Raw genomic sequence first — 24,652 nt, 5'->3', positions numbered from 1 at the left:
ACATCACTTCCCAATAAGTTGTCACTTTTATGTAAACAAAGGGTTTGAGAAAGAGGAATGTGTGAGGGGCAAGCTTAGTTATGTCATTCTTCTTCATCACAATACTGCAATAAAAAATTTTAAATATTGAAAAATGGTGGTCAAGATGGAAGTGTAGGTAAATATGCCTTGCCTCTGTACACAACTATAGCAAAAAATACAGCTAGACTATAAAACAAATATCACCCAGAATTTTCAGAAAATTGAGCTGTGTGGAAGTATGACAACCAAGGATTTAAAGAAGCCACATTCACCAGATGGGTAGAGAGGCACAGAAAGGTGCAGAGATGGGAATGCCTGGTCCCAAATATACGTGTGGTAGGTAAAAATTGGGTAGGATACCTCAGTAGCAAGAAATCCCAGCCCCAGGCCAAACCACCCAGCCCAGAGTTCCAGCACCAGGAAGATAAGTCCCCATAATTTCTGGCTGTAAAAACGAGTGGGGGTTGCAGCTGCAGAAGAAACTGGAATTCTCAAGAGACTCCTCTTAAAGGGCCTGCAATGAATTTAGGACTCATGCAGACTCACTCCCTAGGGCTTCAGCCCTGGGGCAGCAGCTGGGAGGGCACCAGTGGCATATGGAGAGAAAGTGAAGTGTGAGTGCTAGGAGACAGCTTCTTCCCAGGCAAAACTCCAGAGGTCAGGCAGTGACACTGTCCCCTCTGTGAGCGCTCCCCAACAAAGAGCAACAGAGCAGTGACATGGGTTGCCCTGCCCTAGCGATTACCTAAGACTCTGCCCCATACAACTTAACAGGTGTGCTTTTATATAATAGGCCATGCTACTGAGACATGAAGACAAAGCAGCTCTACCTAATACAGAGAAACAAACATAGGGAGGCTGCCAAAATGAGGAGACAAAGAAATATGGCCCAAATGAAAGAATAGAACAAAACTTCAGAGAAAGAACTAACTGATATGGAGATAAGCAACCTTTCAGTTCAAAATACTGGTTATCAGGATGCTCCATGAACTCATTTGGTACTTCAATGGCATAAAAAGACCCAGGCAGAAATGAAGGTTGCATTAAGTGAAATAAATAAAAATCTACAGGGAACTGATAATGGAGGGGATGAAGCAGAGAATCAAATCAACAATTTTGAACACAAGGAAGGAAAAGGCATTCAATCAGAATAGCAAGAAGAAAAAAAGAATTAAAAACAATGAGAATAGGTTTAGGAACCTCTGGGACATCTTTAAACACACCAACTTTGGACTCAGGGGTGCCAGAAGGAGAAGAAGAAGAGCAAGAAAATGAATACTTATTTGAAAAAATAATGAACAAAAACTTCCCTAATTTGATGACGGAAATAAACATACAAGTTCATGAAGCACAGAGTCCCAAACAAGTTGCACACAAAGAGGACCACACCAAGACACATTATAATTAAAATGACAAGATTAAAATATTAAAGATAAAGAGAGAATCATAAGAGCAGCAAGAAAAAACCACGGGGAGGGATATGATTGCGGGAGAGGGGGTGGGTTAGGTGGGCGAGAGAAATTGGGGGAAAAGGGGACAACTGTAATTGAAAAACCAAAATTAAAAAAAAAAGAAAAAAAAAAAAAAGAAAAAACCAGTTACCTACAAAGGAATTCCCATAAGACTTTCAGCTGATTTCTCAAAAGAAACTTTGCAGACTAGAAGGGACTGGCAAAAAGTATTCAAAGTGATGAAAAGCAAGGACCTACAACCAAGATTACTCTATCCAGCAAAGCTATCATTTAGAATTTAAGGACAGATAAAGTGCTTCCCAGACAAGGTAAAACTAAAGCAATTCATCATCACCAAGCCATTATTATATGAAATGCTAATGGGAATTATATAAGAAAAAGAAGATTTAAATGATGAACAATAAAATGGTGATAAATTCACAGCTATCAGTGATTGAATCCAAATAACAAACCAAGCAAACAAGCAGAACAGAAACAGAATGATAGATAAGGGGATTGTTTGGATGGTTATCAGTTGGGATGGGGAAGGGAGAAAATGGGGAGAAAGGTGCAGGGATTAAGAAGCATAAATTGGTAGGTAAAAAATAAGGGATGTTAAGAACAGTGTAGACAATGGAGTAGCCAAAGAACTTATATGCCTGACCCATGGACATGAACCAAGTGGGGAGCAATTGGTGGAGGTAATGAGGGTACCAGGTGGAGGGGGGCAATGGAGAAAAATTGGGACAACTGTAATAGCATAATCATTAAAATATATTAAAAAAATAAAAATAACAAGGAAGGAAAAAAATGTTTTATTTATTGCCCTGACAGGTGTGGCTCAGTGTGTTGGGTCTCATCCCACCAAGCGAAAGGTCACTGGTTCAGTTCCCGGTCAGGGCTCATGCCCAGTTTGTGGGCCAGGTCCCTGGTTGGGAGAGAGAGGCAACCAATAGATGTTTCTCACACACATCAATGTTTCTCTCCCTTTTCTCCCTCTCTTCCCCTCTCGCTAAAAATAAGATTTTTTAAAAATGTCATCATTTCTTAGGGTCTACCAGGACTGTGTTCACGTGCATGAAAAAAATAAATAAATAGGTATCCATTTGCTTTATCTGATAATATCCTAAGAAGAGCAATATAGAGTTCTAAGACTACTAATACATCCTGGACTTAACTTGCTATTTTGGTATAGCAATTGATTCATACTTCAATCATATCAAGAAGCTTAAACTTACCTGTTCTTCTTGAAGATGTTGAGTTGTATCTCTGCAGGACAAGGGATGATACGGAAGAAATTCCTCACCTAAATATCTCTGTCATGAGAAAATGGAGGAGTGTAGTCAAAGGGAGAACAATAAAAGAGTCAAAGATACAAAACTTAAGGGAAGAAATAATGCTCTCTGAGGAGGGGAAAAGTGACCAGTTCTTTATCCTGTGTTCTACTTTAGGGAAACAAGTTTGTCACTGCTAACTTCTCGGTGCCGTTTTCCCTAATACTAAAGGAATAAAACCCAAAAATCAGGAACAGGAAACTGAATGGTCATTGAAATGTTTAGGCAGAGGCCAAGGAAGCTTATTGGAGACATAACTCAGAATAGTGAAAATGATGCCTGTGGACATTTTATAGCAATAAAATCATGGCCTTAGTCCAGAAGGTAGCTACATATCTCTCTTAGTTACATTATGATAGAAAATTTTACTGGTGTTCTTAAAATGATTAAAACATATTTAGATATGGAGGTTTTTCCAGTTCAATTTATTGCAGGGGGCCTTTTAGAAACTCTACTTAGCTTAATCTCCCACATTAAAAAAATATATATATATATACGTATATATATATATATATATATATTTCCTGCTTAACCAGATGTGCCTACATTATATAAGCCTCAGAAACAGGCTATTTGCAAATAGCACCCTTCTCTCTTCCCTCCTCCAGTGCCAAACTGGCTGTTCCTTATGTTCTTTACTTATGAATAAAAAGAAGAAATTCACCAAGTGTCATAGGGAAAAGAAATACATTAAACTCAACCATGGATATTGTGAGATATCTAGACAGGAGTTGAAAGGTTAATTCAAATAGGAGAAAAAAGAGGCAGTAACTATCAAATCCTATTCAAGAGTACACATTTAAGATGATCAAAAAGCAGGTGCTGGACACTGAAAATTGGTTCTTTTCTAATAGACACTGTTAAAATCTGAAATGCATCCTCTGTGAAATATGTAATGTCTTCAACAAATCATTCACTAATGTGAGTTCTTCCTTCATTTTCAGTGCATGTGAGAACAAAGTCCACCAGAGCATATTCTTCTAAATTGGTTATTTAAGTTTATAATTAAAATTATTATCCATTATAAATTAGCTTCAAAACCTTACACAATTTGGACAACATGCTCACACTAAACATAATATATATATATATATATATTTTTTTTTTTTTTTCTTTTTTTACCTGAAACAGCAAGCCATGGGGTCGTCCTTTAATTAATTTCTTTCTTAATGACTTGATTGTCGCTGTAAAGAGAATTTGTAATCAGCTTAATATGAAAATTCCTTTTACCTTAATTCACTTCATAAACTTAAAAAAAAAATTTTAATTTATTTATTTTTAGAGCAAGGGGAAAGGAGGGAGAAAGAGAGGGTGAGAAGCATCGATGTGTGCTTCCTTCTTGTGCATCCTCAACTGGGGACCTGGCCCACAGCCAGGTATGTTCCCTGACTGGGAATCAAACCGCCGGCCCTTTGGTTCACAGGCTGGCACTCAATCCACTGAGCCACACCAGCCAGGGCATTTTGTCAACTTTTAACAGCTTTATGTTTGGGGCCTGAGGAGAGGAGAAAGAAAACAATGATCTTTGAGACAGGCATTCTCAACTCAGGACTTGTAAAAACAAAGAAGCAGAAGAACAAAGCAGGCTGGAGAGGCAAAACGATTTACCACCCTTGAGCATTTAAACTTAACCTTTATAGATGCAAGTGAATTGTCTTCTAGAACTAAATCATAATTATCCAATCTTAAAATGGGAATTCACCTTTGAGGTCATTTACTCTATCCCTACCAATGTGGAAATTGTCTCTCTGATAAGTCTCTGCTTGAGCTACAAGGATGGGAGGCCCTAGAATTAGAGGCTTAAAAATCCCAGAATCCTACAAGCAGCCTGAGAGCGCAACCACACTGACGCCCAGTGGATTTAAATGATAACTGGTTATTCATCGAGCTGATATCAGACTCATAGGATGGTTCTTAATTCACTATACTCTTTTGTGAAAATTAAAATATGTGAGATATACTTCACTAAAATCTGCTTCCCAGTAACTTTCAAATTCTCACCTTGGGTATAATGGAAATGGGAAAATAATATCTGTTTAATTCTTCAAGCTACATAGTAACATATTACTTATTTGACAGCCCATACTTTTGAAACATAGTCAAGAACCAGAAAAAAGGCCCAAAGCTTTTGGACCACCAAAATAGATGTTGATATCCATGCCCTTTCTTCACGTGAGAAATTCTCACACTTCCACTCAGAAAGTGGACTCTGAATTTATACATAATTCTCACAAGCTGACTGTTTTCTCAGCCACAGATGATTAAAAGCAAAACTAAAATGAGGGTATGAAGCTCTGCTAGATGGAGGCATATTAATAGCTGCCACAATTTTTTTTTTTTTTTTTTCATCACTAACAGCCAGGAAAATTAACAGCAGATACTCTGGTGTCCAAACCATACAGAATTCTAGTGCTTCTTAAATTAAATATCAACAGTACAAAATCTCAATAACTTGAAGAAATTCTGAGCCATGAAAAAATGTTAATATATGTGAAAATAAATATATATTCTAATTTGAATTTTTCAGGAAAAAGGCCTTAAAATCTTCAATTATGTGGAAGTTTACCCATGTAAAATTCTATTTTGTAAGAATATTTTTTTGTAAAAATATTTCTCAACCAAGCTTGAGATAGTGTTACTAGCTCCACTAAGAGGAAAGTACATATATTTTTAAAATATTTAAATGAAGTTAAGTAATATGTTTTTTAAAAATTCTTAATACTTATACCTCTAATAAAGATTCAATTTAAAAAAATTCTCTATGGTAACTGTATTAAGAAATAAGCTCCTATCCTCCTCCTGACCCTCGTCTAATCAACAGCAATCAAAGCTTTCAAACGTGGCCAGAAACATGTTTCTGAAGGTTGTCTAACACTTCTCTAAATTTCCAAATTAAGCTTGTGTTTCAGAAGAAATAATGAGTTAGTATAAGACTGTCTAAATTACCCATCTACTTTCCTACGAGGCAATCTTGGGTTTTAGAAACAGTCCATCTTAAAACATTCAAATTGTAAACCTTATTTCAACAGATGTTTTGTGCAATGTGTAGCAACTATTTCCATATGTTTCATAAGGCAAAATAAGCTGGCTTATGACTATAATTTGCATTTACCTTTGCATTCTTTTTTATGGGCTTGGAGCTAGACGTGCCACATCTCTAGGACATTTAGGTTTCACATAGAAGAAAAAAAAAAAAGCCACTGTATCTCCTGCTGTGGCCATCTGTGATGTAGGATGGGACCAGGTGTCTTAGATACATTGCCTTTGAAGGAAGCTGAGATAAAGCAGTTTTCCAAATGACTGTGCAATGAGACTTTCATGCACAGACCCACAACTGACTGTTGAAAATCAAAACCAAGTTCTATTAGAGCTATAATAACTTTAGCTATCAAATGATGGTTGACTATTAGGGAGTATGGATTTTTATAACAAAATATATGTGTTACTTTATGTTGTATAAAATTGTGCACTAAAAATATCAGGGTTCACTGAAAACCAAAGACAGAGAATGTAATTCACAAGCCATATATCTGTTAAAGGAGGGTCCCCAACCTCCTGGTCACAGATCAGTACCAGGCCACACAGCAGGAGGTGAGCTTGAATGTAATGTGATTGAATCATCCAGAAACCAACCCCTACACCCCGGCCTGAGGAAAAATCATCTTCCACAAAACCGGTCCCTGGTGCCAAAAAAGTTAGGGGCTGCTGTGTTAAAGGACTTGCATACAAATTATGTAAAGAAATCCTGTAACAATAATTTTAAAAAAGGATAAATGTCCTACTTTGAAAATGGGCAAAAGACTTAGATAATTCACAAAGAAGATATAGCCGATCAGCCCAACAAATGAAAATCATGAGATACTCAGAAGAGTGGTGAAAATGTCAACCTTTTGATTCACTCCACTGAATGTTGGAATGGTGGGGCACCTGGAACTCCCACACATTGCTGGCAGGAGTCTGAAGTGCTACAAACACTGGAAAACTGCTTGGCATTTTCCTAAAAAGTTAGTTACAACTACACAAGGATCTAACAACTCTGCTCCTAGAGATTTATCCTAGGTTAAATAAAAATGAATGTCCACACAAAGACTCATACACAGATATTTATAGCAGCTTTCTCTATAACAACCCCAAACTGTATATCATTTAGATGTCCAATAGGGAAAAAGAGAACCAAATTATGAAAGATTCAAGTAAAGGAATACAACTCAGCCATGAAAAGGGCATACCACTGACAAACACAACATAGATAACACTGTGCTGAGGGAAAGAAGACGCGCAGGCACAGAGTATATACTGTATAACTCAATTATAAAACAGGCTAAACTAAACCATCCATGTTAGAGATCAGAGTGGTTGCTCCTTGTGGTACAGGTGGGGAAGAGGGAAGGATGGGGAAAGAGCATAAGGGCAATTTCTGCGGTTATAGAAGTTCTGTGTTTCAATGTATATTTGTTGGATCAGTGGAACAGTATGTTTTATGATATGTTAATTTCCATCAATAAAAATAATTTAAAAACTATGACAAGAACAAAAATAGTGGTGCTTATGACTTAAATAGACTTAGGTAGACACCAGAGCACTAATAAACCCAGTTATTAAATTATTAGCACCTAGGAAGATAACCTGATCACCGAGACATGCATGTTGAAATGGCTAACGGCTACCTCACAGGAAACTAGAAATATACAAAACCAGTAGAGTGTAAATGTTGTTGACCCTTGAACTGGAAGGTGCTGGTTGGGTGCTGAGAAAATGCAGACAGCAAGTGGGACTCTAAGGCAGCTGGGCTGCTGCAGTGAATGCAGGAGGCAGTACAGTCGCCACAAGCCAGAGCCCCGCGAGGCTGGGCACTGCTTCTCTGGGGAGCAAGGCCCAAGTGCAGACCCTTGTTTTTAATTTTCTTAAAGCACAGCTAAAAGTGCTCTGCTGCCTGTCAGTAGCCAATGAAGGTTATAGTTCTACTCCTTCCAACCAGATTCTATTCACAGGAAAATCGTGAATAAAACAATCTAACTTCCATATGAAACTGACATGTCATTACCCATTTGCCAATGATGAATGACACAATTCATGTGTTGGAAACATACTCTAGCAGAACAGACTGAATGTACCAAGTATGGCCAAGCATTGTTTTGCATTTGTCATGTTTTTTTATAGAGTAACAATGACTGAAGTTTCTAGAAGAGGATACTGAGCTTTAGAGAGGCAAAGTGATTTGCCCAACTATATCCAGTTTCTCTTTTGCAGACTTAGAATCAGAACATAGGTTTAACTTCAAATCCCATGCTCTTAATCATTAAGCTATACTGCCTCTTAGATGGTTTCATCCATACCTTCATCCATCATTTGGGAAAATTTAGGCCCCCATCCCATCAGAGGTATTGAGCAAGTTATGTTGGTCTTTGGTTTTCTCCTTGGTCCTCACTTCAACATCTATCTTGAATAGTCTCAACCACCTGAATACGCCTCTCTTGTCTCCTTTCCCTCTTGTGTACTGACTGTTCAGGACACGTGGCTCTCACCTTGCATCCATCCTCAGAGCTGTTAAGGTGTTGTCTGTCCTATATCACATGACCTCCATGCTAAGAATAGCAAGCTAGAAGAGTTTCCAGTGAGGTCATCTAGATGAAAGCCTTCTCTCAGCTAGAAAGTTCATATATAGATACTAGGTTCATATAAGGAGTTCCGATTACAGAAGCCTCTCAGGCTCTCTCCCCAAGGAAATATTAGTAGTTTCTAAAGGTAATTCCCTCATTGTTTTTAAAGGAATGACTCAATGATAATATCATATCAAACAGACCCAAAAAAAGTATGAATATTAAAGGGGTTATAGTTTGGATTAGATCAATTAGTGTATGTTTCATGTTCATTAGGTTCACCCTAGAACTAAAAGTTTTATTTTTAATCCCTTTTTAAAGCAAACATTGATTTATACATCTGGTATTGCCTTTGTTAACAAGATACTTAGAAGGTAAGAAGCAGGAGAAAGGAAATATGTAGTAACCATTCAAGAACTTTAGCAGTTCTAATGCACATTTCATGGAGGCAAGCATGTAAATACATCATATCACAAATCAGTCCAGCCCTGGTGGCCATTGAAAACTTGAACAATATTATTTATTCAGCATTAAGTTCTGAATTTCTACTCAAATGCCCTAAACAACTCCCTACTTCAAGTTTGTGAACACTGTCATTGGCCCAGACATTTGAACAAAACAACTACATCCCCACGCAATTTGCCAGTGAGCCTTTCTTAGATGCAGCAGAAAGTAATTGCCTTAAATACTTAATGAACATAGTAAGCTAACCAGAAAGTTTCAGAAGAACTACATGGATTTAAGTATTTCTATTTTCTGACTCAGAATTCAAACGTCTGACTCAGAACTCATGCAGCATGTGGTGGCAGTAGTCATGGTTGAATGTGCCAGGATGTTTGTGTGATAACTGTCTTCTCCCAGTGACCTTTATTCACAGTCTATCCGGAAAGTCTGCTAGGTAGAACACGTCCAACTGCTACCTAACTTTCCCTTCTTCTTGCAAAGGTTGATTTTTAAGAAAATTATTAGGAAGATCTTCAGAAGCAAATGGTTGTAAGAGAATAAGCTTGACATGTTCATCTTCTTTATGTAGCAAAAGATACAAGTATGTACAGGAGTTTGTAAAGCCAGACAGTGTGTGAGCAACTCGGGATAGAGAGGAGGCATCTGCCCTACCTTATCCAGCCAGAAAACAAAATACATACATTCAACCCAGGGCAACTGGGTTACATATTTTAATCTTTTTAATAATAGGCCAATTATCTTCTGAGGAAAAACTAGGAAGACAATAGAAAATTCATAATATCAGTAATGTACATTTTGGGATATGTTATGAAAGTGGACTCTTCAGAGAAGAAACCATTGGGGGTGGGGAGTAGAGATAAATTATTCATCTTATAAAACTATGAGGGATATAATATTGATTTAATCAAAATATAAATAGAATTGGGCCAAAAAACTAGTCCTCTAAGCACAGTGTCCAAAGAAAACACATCATAAACCAAATTTAGTTTTTATTCATGTCTCAAAACGAACAAAGGGAACCTTCTCTAAGGCCCTCTGAGCAATAATAAAATAATACATTGGTTATGTAATTTAAAGTATGCCTTACATTGTGTGTCAGAGTGAAACATAGTAATCCAATATTTATAGTTATTAAAAGTTAGCAAGTTCTACAAGATTTAAAAAAAAATAATACAGTGTTGAATAACCACTGCTATTTTAGAACTAGCCAGGTTCTTTAAACACTTAAACAGCTTTCTCAGGTATCACTAGGAAGGGTACAATAAATACCAAACAAACACATGTCTGAAGAATTTCATATCTAGCTTGCCTTAACCTTATATTTAGTTGTTTATTATCTAAACCAGTAGCTTTCTATTAAAAGAACATTTATTCTGCTAGAGCAAGAAGCTGGCTGAACAAAAGCAGTTGTCTGATAAATGACCAGATAAATAAGCTTTATTTTTTATGGTTCTAGAATAAAATAAGCTTATAAATAATCTAACATCTGTAATTTGACAGTTGTCTTCTCACCTAAATCCTTAGTAAACACCCACTTTTAGGTAATATGAAAAATATTCTAATTTGTAAAGCAAAATATATACTTAACACATCTGAAAAACATTTTCACATATATTTAATATATTGATACACATTAAATTCTTAAGTATTTTTCCCAGCTCTAAGATTATTACTTAAAAGAAAATAGAGAGGCAGGGTCCTTTCTACCGTATGATGGATACAAACTAGCTAACACAATCAGGGTAAAATAAGAAAACATTTTCAGGCTCAAATATCCCATGCGAACAAGATATTTTTTTTCTTGTTTATTTTTACAGATACTGAGAAGTTTTATTTAATGTTTAAAGAAATAACAGTCATGGACAAATCTAACTTGTAATAAGCAACCAAAAGGAAAGTCAGTGGTTAAATCAATCTACTTAGCTACTAGGCAAACCTCTCTGAAAGCCCACAATACTACCTTCTGGAATGATTTCATTGTCATAAATGTCTTAATACAACAGCTGTAATCTTTAAAAATGGCTGCAGTCCTCTTGCCATATCTCAGAATGGACAATATTGAGACATAACAAATATTTGCTACTCACTTTTCAGTTTTCTTGTCTTCTGTTCCAGTGTCTGGCAAGTGTTCACTAGCTCAGTATTTATAGTCTGGAGACTCAGTTGTTCCGAAATTGCTTCCTCTAATTTATGCAGCAAAGATTTAGCTTTTTCACTGGCAGAGTGGGCTGTGCTATCTCGATCCTCAACCTGGAGGTGTACAGTTAATACTGGATTTTCGCAGTGTGGCCAGGAAAGAAAGCAATTGAGCGCACTCACTGTTATGCACAGGAAACTGAAAATGTGCTTTTCTTCTCAGGGAAGTGATAAGCCGCTACTGAACTTCTGCAATTCTGTGTTTGCATGGGCTTCAGGAGCCCGAGCTCTATCACAGTCCTAAGCGTCTTGATATGTCAAGTTGCCTCTTTCTGCAGCGTTGACACCGCCTCTTTTACAACGCCCCCTTTACTTCCTCTGCTCACTGCTAGTCTTGAGGCACTGAACTTCACAGTTCCTCTTTGGTTTTTTTTTTTTTTTTTTTTGTTCCTTCTCCATTTTTACTTGATGGTTTTAAGGACATCTGAGGAGCCTCCCCCTAACTATAATGTAGTCAGAGGCTGCCCTACCTGCTCCTCTGCATCCTTCTGCCATTGGCTGGCTTCTTGGACCTTCTTCCTGAGGGTGGCTTCCTGGTTGACAGCATCTTCTTGCAGTCGGTTAATGGCTTCTAGTTGTTTTTGCCTGGAGTTTAAAAAAAAAAAAAAAGCCCAAACCACAAGCTGTCAGTGACATTTCAACTAAGTAACCCCTGGGAAGTTGTGACAAATTCAGACCTCATACACTTCCTCAGAGATCAGAGGAAAAAGTGAGAGTGTTTACAAACATAAATGCTACACCAATATAGAACTTTAATTAAATAAGTCATATTGATCACTTAGCCTGACGCCCTCACTTTACAGATAAGGACATTTAGTTTCCTAATTTTACATTGGAATATTCAGTTCCCCACAAGCTACATTCCTAGCACTTTGCGTCGGTGCCAATTGCTTAAAGGATGGAGCTAATACATGAGATCATCATGACAAGTGCCATATTTACATAGGACAGGTACCTTTTTCAGAAAAAGAAAGAAAGAAAAGCAAAAGTGAGGGAGGAAGAAAATGAAACAAGAGCTTTTTTTTCATGACCTTGTCCTTTCTTCTTAAAAGTTGTCAATCAAGATAGAAATATGTCCATGAGAAAAGGATTGGCTGCTCCCAAGCACAGATAAAAGCTACCTGTGAGTATTTCCTGTGTCTTCTCTTTCTGGAGACCTCCTCTTCTCTTTCTTCCTCACCCCAAATGTCTTAGTGTTGTTCTGTTACCTCTCCTTTGGATCTGACTAATTCTCAAAGTATATAAAAATGCATCCACTCTCTGATAGCTGATGAAATTATTTGAACTATGCTATGTAATAATATATCAATTATTATCTGGAGACAACTTGACCTGAATAAGAACCTTAGCTAAAAGGAATGATGAACATAGGGAGATTCAAAGCAGTGAGGAAAACATTGTAAGGTTAGGCCTTCTGTTTGTCTCTCAGATATTAACACACTCAGAACCCCGTTGTACATTGTCATAAATCCTGCCCTGATTACAAAAAGGATGACTTGAGAGACAAGGATGGTCTTACAGAATGCTTTACCAGCAAACAAAACCTTAACAAAATTAAAACTGTCTGAACACATATTCTACTAAGATTGTTCAAGAGCTTAGTCAGATTTTTCTTTTCTTAAATTGTAGTGAGAACATTTAAAATGAGATCTACCCTCTTAATGCATTTTTAAGTATATAGAACAGTGTTAACTATATGCACATGTTGTACGGCAGATGTCTAGAACTTATTTATTCTGTGTAACTAACATTTTATACCTGTTGAAGAATTTGCAGCTCCCCATTTCTTTCTCCCCTGGAAACCACCATTCCACTATCTGTTTCTGAGTTTGATAATTTGTAACACCTCATTCCAAGTGATTTATTTCACTTATCATAGTGTCTTCTAGATTCATCCATGTTGCCATATGTGGCAAAAGTTTCTTCTTTTTTAAGGCTGAATAATATTTCATTGTATGTATATACCACATTTCTTTATTAATTCATCCACTGATGAACATTTAGGCTGTTTCCACACCTTGGCTATACTGAATACTGCTGTAGTGAACGTGGGTGTGTAAATATCTCTTTGAAATTCTGCCTTGAATTCTTTTGGATATATACCCAGAAGAGTGATTGATGGATTGTATGGCAGCTTTGTTTTTAATTTTTTAAGGAACTTCCATACTGTTTCCACATAGCAGTTGTATCATTTTACGTTCTCACTAACAGCATACAAGAGTTGAGATTTCTCCACATTCTTGACAACACTTGGTATCTTTTATTTTTCTTTTTTTAATAATACCCTTCCTAACCCGTGCGATTTATTCATCATTGTGAATGACTCATTGTGGTTTTTATTTGCAGTTCCCTGATGAATAGTGATTCTGAGCATCTTTGCATATACCTCTTAGCCAGCTGTATACTTTCTTTAGAAAAATGCCTATTTAAGTACTCAGCTAATTTTTTTTGACAAGGCATTTTAAAAATTTCCATCCACTTCTCCCCCGACTTTGGTAATGATCAGCTTTTTCTCTATATCTGTGGATCTATCTGTATTTTGTTTTGTTTTGTTTTAGATTTCACTTAATAAGTGATATCATATAATATCTGTCTTTGTCTGACTTACTTCATTTAGCACAATGCCCTCTCAGCCCATCCATGTTGTCAAAAATGGCAAGAATAGTCACATATAAAATAATGTTCATATATTCATAATTAAAATATATATTACATCTTCTTTATCCATTCATCTATTGGTGAACATCTGTGTTGCTTCCATATCTTAGCTATTACTAGTAATGCTGCAATATATAGGGGTGCATATATCTTTTTCATTTAGTGGTTTTTTTAAAAAAATTTTTATATATACCCAGAAGTGGAATTGCTGGATCATAAGGCAGTTCCACTTTAAATTTTTTGAGGAATCCCCATACTGTTTTCCATAGCGGCTGCACTAATTTACAATCTTACCAACAGTGTGCAAATTTCCCTTCTCTCCACATCCTCTGTAGTACTTATTGTTTGTTGATTTATTGATAGTCAATCTGACAGGTATGAAGTGATATCTCATTGCAATTTTTATTTGCGTTTCTCTGATGATTAGTGACATTGAGAAACTTTTCGTATGTCTATTGGCCATCTGTGTGGCCTCTGAATAAAGGTTTATTCAGGTCCTCTGCCAATTTTCAAACTGGGTTATTCTTTTTTGTTATTGAATTGTGGAAGTTCCTCATATATTTTGAATATTAACCCCTTATCATATATATGGTTTGTGACATATTTTCTCATTCCACAGGTTAGCTTTTTACTCTGTTAATTCCTTTTTCTATGCAGAAGGTTTTTAGTCTGATATAGACCCACTTGTTTATTTTTTTATTTTGTTGCTTGTGCTTTTTAGTGTCATATACAAGAAATCATTGGCAAGACCAATGTCATGAAGTTTTTTCCCAATTTTTCTTCTAGGAGCTTTACAATTTTAGGCCTTGTGCTTAAGTCTTCACTCCATTTTGAGTTGATTTTTGTATGTAGTATAGATTGTGTTCAACTTCATTCTTTTGCATGTGGATATCTAATTTTTCCAACACCAATTGTTGAAAAGACTATTGTCTTACATTGTGTGTCTTTGGCACACCAGTCAGAGTTCACATATGCATGGGTTGCTTCATTCTTTTATATTGGTCTATATGTCTGTCTATACATCTGTCTTTAGACAAGTACCATACTGTTTTGATTACTGTAGCTTTATAAAACATTTTGAAATCAGGAAGTGAGCTTCCTTTAGCTTTGTTCTTTCTCAAGATTGTTTTGGCTATTTCAGGTGATTTGTGGTTCCATATGAACATTAGGATTGTTTTTCTCTTTAACTTTAAAAAATGCCATTAGGATTTTGATAGGGATTACATTGAATCTGTAGGTCGCTTTGGGTAGTAGGAACATTTTAACTGTTTTAGGTCTTCAAGTCAATGAACATAAAATGTCCTTCCATTTATTTGCATCTTCTCTAATTTCTTTCAGCAATGTTTTGTAGTTTTCAGTATACAAGTCTTCACCTCCTTAGTTAAGCTTATTCTTAAATATTTTATTATTTTGGTGCAATTTAAAATGGGATTTCTTTCTCAGGTTCCTTTTCAGCTAGTTTATTATTAGTTTATAGAAATGGAACTGATTTCTTTTGTATGTTGATTTTGTAGGCTACAATATTGCTAAATTTGTTTCTTAGTTCTAACAGCTTTTTGTGCAGTCTTTAGGGTTTTCTGTATATAAAATGATGTCATCTGCAAAAGAGATGAGTTTACTTCTTCCTTTCTAATGTGGATGCCCTCTATTTCTTTTTCTTGTTTAATTGCTCTAGCTAGGGCTTCCAGTACCATGTAGTATATAAGTGGTGAGAGTGGTCCTGCTTGCCTTGTTTCTGAACTTAGAGGCAAGGCTTTCAGTCTTTCACCATTGAGTATGATGTTATATAAAAAGCTGTGGGATTTTTATACATAGCCACTGTTATGATGAACTGGTATTTTTATACTTCTAAGTTTTTGAATACTTTTAATTATAGAAGGGTGTTGAATCTTGTTAAGTGTTTTTCTGTATCAATTTAGGTGCTCTTTTGATATTTATCCTTCATTTTGTTAATGTGTTGTGTCACATTAATTGATTTGTGTATGTTGAACCATTCTTGAATTCAAGAGATAAATCTCAGTCACGGTGCATAATATCCTTTTTAATGTGCTGTTGAGATTGGTTTGCCAGTATTTTGTTGAGGATTTTTGCATCTGTATTTATCAGGGACATTGGTCTGTAGTTTTTCTTTCACTGCCTCCCCTTGACTTGTTCAATTCTTTCCATTCCTCAGCTCTGGAACCTATTGTGTCAAAATGGAAGCCTTCTCCTCCTAAGCTTAAAGCCCCTAAAGTTGCCTTTAATAAATATTCTCTACCTCATCTAAACATAGAATTCTTTCATTACCACAAAATAATGCTCCACTAATTTTCTCATACACAGTTAAAACCCATAGCCAAATCATTTCGTGTGTAGCCTCTATATGTTTTTGTCTGTTTTAAATTATGTATAGAAGTCAGGGGCTAAACAACTCTTACACTGAAAAGCAGTATTTTGTCCATTGCTAGGCTTCTAGAATATTTTAATGAATATTATGTCAGATTTTAACAAATAGGTAGTAGGGGATTAATAGTTGCAAGGACATAGGTTTTGAGGTCAAACACATCTAGATCTGATTTCAGCCGTCATTTAATCCTACTTGGGTGCCCTTGAGAAGTTTTTGAGCCTCTCTGGATATAAATGTATGTCAAATTCTTAGCACTACATTCAATACAGTAAGGTCTGAACAAATTGCACCTACTATTATATAACTGGGTTTCTTGTGTGTCTAGTAGATAATACAGAAGATTCACTTACTCAACATGACTCTAGTGCAGGCATCTCTCCAAATAGTTCTTTGTTGCTAAATAGAAGAATTTCAATGCTCCCTTTTGTGGAGAGGAATCTGTAAGGAAGCTGCATATCCACTTAACCCACAACATTACCACTAAGGGAAGTCTGGGCTCCTGGCTTCTTAGAAAAAGCAGAAGATTATTTTCTTGAGAGCTCCTTCTGGTATTAACTTATTTTTGGCATTTAGTTTCCTTATTTGGGAGGAATAAAATAGTTTTTTCCTGGCTTTTTTTAAAGCAACCTTGGTCTCTAATGACATTTTTACATTTACTTTATTAAAATTCAATATACACCCATGTTCATTCATTTATTCAAAAAGCAGTTCTTAAGAGAACACTTAGTATGGTACTAGGAGCTATATACATGGAGGCCCACTGCCCTTGCTTAGTACATGTGGTTTACAAAGTATACAGATTTCAAGAATTTTCCCATGATCACAAGAATTAAAGTAAGAGGAAGCATGAGATGATAAATTATTTTACATTGAGAGTCCTCTATTCCCTATGGCATTTTTTTCACTTGAAATTCAATTAACTAGTACCTAATGTGATGCATTGTACGCTCAGGTGGACCATGAAGCCTTATGGGATAGGGGTCCACAGACTCAGCATCAAATTCTTCCATTAATAGATCTATCTGTAGATTTTCCATTAACTCTCAGGTCTTAATCAATTCACTCTACATTCGTATGTCTCTGCTTTATGTGAAAGATGAGGTTTAAGGCCTCTGTGTTTAAAAGAATTCTACAGTTTGTAATTCCAATTTTTTTTTCTGGAGAAAATAACATTAAACTGGCTTTGACAGATTTTAAAGTTCAATAATTGCAATTTTGAATACATAAGTCAATTTCACACTATGTCACAATTCAAGATTGTTAGACAAAATGTCCTATCTGAAAAAGTGTCATCTGAAATCAATATATATACAACTTGGAAAAAAATAAACTAAAGGCCACAGTACAATCACAAACATATCATGTTTATAAAGCATGGGTTTCTTATATATAAATGATTGTCACCTGGAAAGATATTCTTTTCTGAAATAAAAATATTCCAGTCTGAATCTCTTCAATATCTCTATCAATTTGACAAATTCTTTATCAAGAGATTCTTTGTGGTTTCCCAAGCTGTTTTGTATTAAGATGCAAAGATTTAGTTTTTCTTCCATGGCATATTTGAATTCCTACAAGGAAAAAAATCATAACACAAGCTTCACTATTCCAGTGTTAAATATAAACATGACAGAGGCAATATGAAATGCTGTGGTCATTTCCCTCTCAATAGTATTTACTGTTATTGGACCCTAAAGTTCTAATTGAACACATACTAATTCTCAATTGCCCAAAGACCAATTATTCTTTAGGTTGATTATCTCAGTTTAACAAGTACATATCAGTTACTTATCAAGTACCTAGAACTGAATTTCATGTCTTTTACTTAAGATCGTGGGTCCCTGACCTTTCTACCAATCATTACAATTGCTTTAGAATAGGATGGGACAAGAAAATGCAATAAAATTAGTATCTGTTGATTAGCATATTCAAAAGCAACTTTTAAAAAAAGGTTAGTTTTGGAAAGAGATTGATATTAACATTTCAGAGTTTTCAGACTTTCCTTCTTGCTTTAGCTTAACTTAGAAGCTGATGAACATTAAGTCATCTGGCAATCAAGAAGTAGAGATATTAAATGATGGATAAATTAAAGAGATTTCTTTTTATATGGTTATTTTCTAACAAATCTGGAAATAGTTACCTAGGAAGTTCATGTTTTTCCAATGTTCTGCAAATTTCTGGGATAATAAAACATTAGAGTCTCAGGAATAAGAGTCTTTTCCACATGACCATTCCACCAAAGTCAGAGAATTTTAATAGGCCAATTTTAACTGGCGTAGACTAGCCAGTTTACACAAGGATTCAAACAAAATGTACTCTTATATTAAATCAACTTATGTATTCTCTGCTTCTCCGACACATAACACATATCCTCACACTCACTCACTTTTACTCCTTCCTCATCCTCACATTAAAGAACTTATCCTAACCCTCAAACTCACTTTCACCCACACACGCACATTTGTACACATCCCCAGAAACACACTCTACACATCATCACAATAAGATAGCAGAAGACTACAATAATTCCTTAGAAATGGTACTGTATATAAGTATTACCTGGTTTTCAAAAGTAGAAAGAAAACCAGGAAAAATATCAAAATACAGAGTACTTACAGTAAGCTTGTTCTCCCCCTTTTCTTCCACAGTATTTTCTGTATTAGTTACCCACTGTAGAGAGGTATCAATGAGGGTTTCCACTTCTGAAACTTCTTTATGCTGAAAAAGAGTTTGATGTCTTCAACTAGGAATTCAGGTAAAAGACATATGCTATTACATATGCCATTATATAAGAAGTAAAGTTCTACTATGAAGGTAATTCAAGGAGACACCAGAGAAAGTTCCTTCTCAACTAATGCCACCCAGTGACTTGCCTTTCTCCCAGGATGTTGCCATCTGTAGATGCTAAGTCTCGTCAGGTTCTCTATACATGCTGACTACACACAGATAGAATCGTTTTCCAGAACAAAACCTACCTATTTTCATTCTGCTGAAATGAAGGAAACAAGCATTTTAATAGATTTTTTCATTCATTAAACTAACTACCTACTATAGATGCTATGAACTGTGAAAGGAATTGGAAATACCAACATGAAGATTCTCTGCTTTCTCTGACCATCTAGAGTTTCCAGTAAAATATCACAATGAAGAAAGAGATACTAGCCATTAGCTAGAAGGGAACTGTTCAATAGATGTCATGTCTTCAGCCCTTTGATACCAAAGATTAGTCTGTAGAAAAACTATGCTCAGGCAATCCATATCTAATGGCCAACTTGTTAGTCCTGATTGACTCAGAACTAGATCAATTTCAGGAACGTTTGAGAAAATGCTTCTCTTCCACAGTAGGATTAATTTGGGGCTTAACAACACACACATATGCTTGTGCTCTGCAAACAGACTGTAGGTCAGCTATCTGCAGACATTCCTAGCTAGTGAACCACAAGAGGCATGTGCTATACTATACCAGCTTCTGAAGAATAGCTGTGAATTCCACTCCCTGTTGTTCAAGCTCTCTCAGTAACAGCAGCATTACTTGGTCCATCATTGTGTCCAGAGATGAGAAGCTGATTAAATTGCACTGACACTCAGTGTCAGTGTTCTGAAACAATTACCAAAATGTTCACAATTCTATCATTCTAATGATGAACATTTGTTATTTTTATTTCATGAAAATAATAGTCTTATGGAATCCACCTATATTCCCCCAAAAAACTGTTTACATTTTCTCTCTAGTGTGGCTTCAACTTTCCATTTATTTGTTCTTAAGGAAATCTCATTTAACCCACAGATAACATTTACATGTGGGTGATGTAAACTGCTATGGGTCTAATTTTATGACTGTAAGGGACAGTAAAGAAATTCACAGAAAAAAATGTTGGGCGTGGGGTGCTCTGTAAAGCTCATTGAAAGCAGACTAGCATCTTTTGTTCCCCTTCCATTTATAGAAGACGGTCTCAGATAATGTTTCACAAAGCATATTCCTTACACTTCCCTCAAAGTCTCTGTCTCTTGTCATATTTTAGATATATGCCAACGGTACATTTAACTTTCTTCCTGCTGTCTGTTGGAAAGAGGTCAGAGGGCTCTTATTTCAGATCCCAATTAAAAGGCAATCTTCTTGACCCATCAGTGGGGTTAACCTCAGAGCCAGACCTTTGCCAGCTGTTGAACCTCCCTGCTTGGAAGTATAGAATTTCACACCCTGGCATCCTGACAGTATCATTATCTCAGAAGCCTGAAGATGAAAACACACTGCCAGGGAAGATTGGCCATCATGTCATTCAGTCTGGCAGTTTGGCTTGGTGTCAAAAACCCAGGAAAATGATGAGCATTTGAAACAGAATGTCAGAGAAGCCCCTCCCTCAGCAGAATGTCCAAGGCTGCCTGAGACAGAGTCAGATGAAGGCAGCATATGTTGCCCCTGCATCTTTGGCAGAAGAAGTTCAAACGACATTGTGCCCAAAGACATTCTTCTTCTCCTTCCAAGGTCATATCTCAGCTGTCAACTAGAGGGCATTCTGACATAGATACCATCCACAGACATAAAGAGACCATCAAAGTGGTGAAAAGAAAGCAATTTGCTAATAATGCATTTTCTAACATAACAAGCACAAAACTGCAAAGTATAAAAGAGTGGAGATATAGCATGGGAGTGGGGGGTCCCAATATTTCATCCCCAAGAAGGCTTTTGATTGTTTCCTACCACATTGTAATGAATTGGGTCTAGTTGGGGGGTGGGGAGGGAGTCTAGGGGAGAGCAACGGGGAAAAAATGGGACAACTGTAATAGAAAAACAATAAAAAAAGAAAAAGAAAAGAATTGGGTTTACCTGAGGGGCTTTTTGAAAGGAATAATTTATTTTGCCATTTTTCAATTAACTGAAAACATATAAAATGCTAATTTCTGTTCAGAATGTAATAATCACGATTGTTAAATTGGATTGGTACAATTATACCCTAAATTTCATACTGTTTCTGAGCATCTTGATTCATGGTGGATGCATTTACTGTGGGAAGTTGGGGAAATACTGAAAAGTACTTCATGGATCTCTACTGCTACCTTTAGGACCCCAGGCAGGGGAACATGCAAGTAGTTTGTGCTGAAAAATCCAAGAATATAAAGATTTCTGAGATCTACATTCACTGAATGCACAGTTCCACAACCCCATGGATGAGCCTCCCTACAGTTTTCAGTCATAACTTGAAAAAGGTCCATTTTTCCAGGTTGAGCCTTTAGACTTGGATTCTAAAAACTATCAGCAGGTTCCCTCAAAATGTCAGAAGTGCTTTTCAGCAAGCTATGAACCTTCACTTAATAGTAAGTTACCACATGTGGTGATTATTCTGTAAAGCTTTCCACTTGATAATAATTACTTACCTCTGCAGATTGAGCAAGAATGAGTTCACAATGCAGAGACTTTTCTCCTTTAGAGATGACACTCTTACACTCTCCACTAATGTTCAATTGGATCCCATTCCTTGAGAAAACAAGAGCAGTAATCCCATCTGGTTAAGTGTGCCTCCAATGCTATGTTTTGAGTCACCAGAATAGGGTATGTTTATCACCAATCAGTAAGCCCTCATGTGTACCAAGGATAGTATAAGGTACTTAGGAACACAGACAAGACTGAGTGCCTGACCTCCAGGAGCTGCAGAGCCTAGTAACACAGGTGTTGCAAACAAATAGGCCATTAAAAAAAAAATGAATTGGAGCCAATAGTTAAAAATTAGAAAGTTTCACTAAAAACATAGATGATTGTCATATAAGATCATGTAAGAATAGAGGTAAGAACAGCATGTCATACATGCACTCAAAAGGGTTTCTTTAATTTCAAGGTAAGAGAAAAACAATGGAAGGCCATGAAAAACTTGCAAACAGTTTTGTTAGAGAAAAGCAGAGAAAATGCCACCTACGAAGGTACAGAAGAAACGAACGTGGCACATTCAAGAACTGCTGATGGCTCAGTTGGCCAATGACGTAGGGTGGAGACATGTGAGAGAAGGCTGGTGAGGGGTTGCTGTGTACTTACATGATGAGTTCCTGTTGCAAGTTCTGTAACTCATGAGCCAGTTGGTTTTTCTCCCCTCGTAAATTCTGGAATCACATACAACATGAGGCTGCACATGTTACTTTGTGGGGAATTTACATTTACATTTAACAACCCCAGCTTGCAAGCTGTGAGATTGTTATGGTATACCTCTATAATGCTTCCATAGTCTATGATGTTTGACTTAAGTTCTTCTATACACAACTCCTTCTGAAAAGTAGAAGAGAAAATTAGTAGTTAATAAGTGCATTAGTCCACAAAATCATGTTCATTAAAATAACTATCAATCCGCATCACAGAAGAATTGTAAATGTCCAATGAGGCAAGATCTCCTATCTATCTCATTATGAAAACAGAACCAGTCTGTTTTTGTGATTAAGACCACACGAAAAGTATGGGACAACAAGGCCGCTATATCTAACTGGTGACAGCATGCTCTGTGTTTGCCCGGTCCAATGGAATCAGACCCTTGAAGGTAATTCTTAAGGCCAAGTCAAAATTATAGTTATTATCAGACACGTAAGAAAAAAATCAGTCTTTATCTGCAGATGACTAATAAATTATCAAGGCCTTCAATTTTATTCAGCTTAAATGATATATCTCTTAAAATCACAATTCTGTACTGCAAGACAAGAGGCTACAGATAGTGTCTGACCTATGATCTTATCCCATAACTAGGATGGTGCCTGGAACATGGAAAGTGCCCAATCAATACTTTATGAATACTGGGCAGGAGTGCAAAGTGGTGGAAATATCAGAGTTATGGAGAAAGTGAGCTGCCACCACAGCTACAGTGTCACCGTATAGAAACAGAGAACACCCACAATGAAGAGATAAGTTTTTACAATATTCAGTATCTGGGTCAATGTCTACAAGTCATCAAAGACTTCTTTGAAACAACATAACATAAGGGGAAAGGAAGAGAAATATTGCTTTTCCTTTATTTCCCTGTCTTGAAATGTGGAAGTTGATTAACTTAGAGCTGTGTCTTCCCTGTGTCTCTTAAAGCCACCATAACCAGAGTCGCTGTTCCTTTGTTACCAGATAGGCAGTGGTCATAGGATACAAGGATAAATAGAATATCTATCTATCTATCTATCTAATCAATCAGTCAAACTAGGAAGAAAATAATTTTTCTTCTTCTTCCCCAAAATGAATGACTGCACACACATTTGTGTTATTACACATTAAACCTGCATCATTGTAGCTAGCCAGTGACTAATGCATTGGCACACTAATATTTGTTGCATAGATTAATGAATACCACCAAAATTTAGAGGATATGATAAAACTTATACCAGATGGAGAAGTCAGTATTTTTATTCAAAAGAATATTTGTTGTGAAGTTTATGAAGGAAAGTCTAATATTCTTGCAAAATATTAGAATCAAATGTTCTAATACAGGTGAAGTTACACAAATGTCCATCTCCTTTGTAATTTGGAGAGAGCTAACCAATCCCACAGGACTTCATGGGAAGGGAAAGAACCAACCTTCTGCAAACTTGCATCTTTATTAAGCAAAGTGTTCTCGTACATGTGTAACTGCATCTGAAAAGAAACAAAGTTAGCTCAGACCACTGGGATATTGCTTTGGTAAAAGTGCCACAAAGTCATTCCAATGGGGAGACATGTTTCTAAAGCATCTTTAACATGTATATGTTTTTTCCTTGTTCAAGAACTTTTACATAAGCCTTACAACAATCCTAGAGGCTGCGGTTATTGCTCTCACTTTATTAGTGAGAAAATCAAGACTCAACACTAGTCAGAAACTTGCCCAATGTCACACACAGTAACAGAACTGAGCCTAGAAAATGAGTCCCCAGGTCTGGCCAAATGCCTTTCCCACCAATTCATGCTTCATATAATAAGAGGATATATAGAGTCTGTTTTTTTGGTGAAATACAATTATATATGAGACATGATCACAGGCTACATTTGGACATATAGAAGACTCTTCTTCCTCTTTTAAAAACTTAGTTTACGAATGTTCAAGGTTTCTTTTAGCAAGGTGAATAGTAAGGATATAACAGTTCTTTCAAACCAAAAGCAATCTTGTTGGCACAGGATTCTAAATATAATATAACTGATAAATATGTAGATTCATTGAATTGAAAACCTGAAAAAATAATCTGCAGAGTCAGAAGTAGAATCATTATAACCATATATATTTGATGTGCCTTTACAGTCCTAAAGATATTTTCACATAATCATCTCATTTGAGTTTGCAATAAGCTTGTGTATTAGGTAGAAAATATATTCATTTAGTAGATGAGAAAACTGAGACTTAATAAATTTAACTACTTAACAAAAAACCAACTTAACTTTGGGTGGTGAGCACATGATGCAGTGTGCAGATGATGGGTTACAGAGTTGTACACTTGAAACCTGTATGGTTTTATTAACCAATGTCACCACAATAAATTCAATTAAAAATAAAAAAGTAAAACTGGTTTTGGTGAAGCTTGCACAACTCTGTGAACATACTAAAAAACACTGAC

The 24,652-nt window shown here is 36.2% G+C and overlaps 1 protein-coding gene across 1 annotated transcript in view; it reads right to left on the bottom strand.

Moving 5' to 3' along the window:
* IRAG2 (inositol 1,4,5-triphosphate receptor associated 2) overlaps positions 1-24,652 on the bottom strand; it is a 79,554-nt gene that overhangs the window by 30,930 nt on the left and 23,972 nt on the right. The window contains exons 10-20 of the mRNA XM_090272929.1: positions 23,646-23,702; positions 22,305-22,364; positions 22,137-22,201; positions 21,485-21,584; positions 19,572-19,706; positions 18,725-18,826; positions 17,516-17,679; positions 11,538-11,652; positions 10,959-11,121; positions 3,929-3,990; positions 2,711-2,788 (exon numbers count right to left, since the gene is read on the bottom strand). Of these exons, the coding sequence (XP_090129055.1) occupies positions 2,711-2,788; positions 3,929-3,990; positions 10,959-11,121; positions 11,538-11,652; positions 17,516-17,679; positions 18,725-18,826; positions 19,572-19,706; positions 21,485-21,584; positions 22,137-22,201; positions 22,305-22,364; positions 23,646-23,702 (1,101 nt within the window). The remainder of the gene's footprint in view (positions 1-2,710; positions 2,789-3,928; positions 3,991-10,958; positions 11,122-11,537; positions 11,653-17,515; positions 17,680-18,724; positions 18,827-19,571; positions 19,707-21,484; positions 21,585-22,136; positions 22,202-22,304; positions 22,365-23,645; positions 23,703-24,652) is intronic.

This window comes from Furipterus horrens, unplaced genomic scaffold (genome assembly GCF_987537825.1).
Source record: "Furipterus horrens unplaced genomic scaffold, mFurHor1.1.pri manual_scaffold_4, whole genome shotgun sequence".
Taxonomy (NCBI): Eukaryota; Metazoa; Chordata; class Mammalia; order Chiroptera; family Furipteridae; genus Furipterus; species Furipterus horrens.
This window is presented reverse-complemented; position numbering and strand designations above follow the sequence as displayed.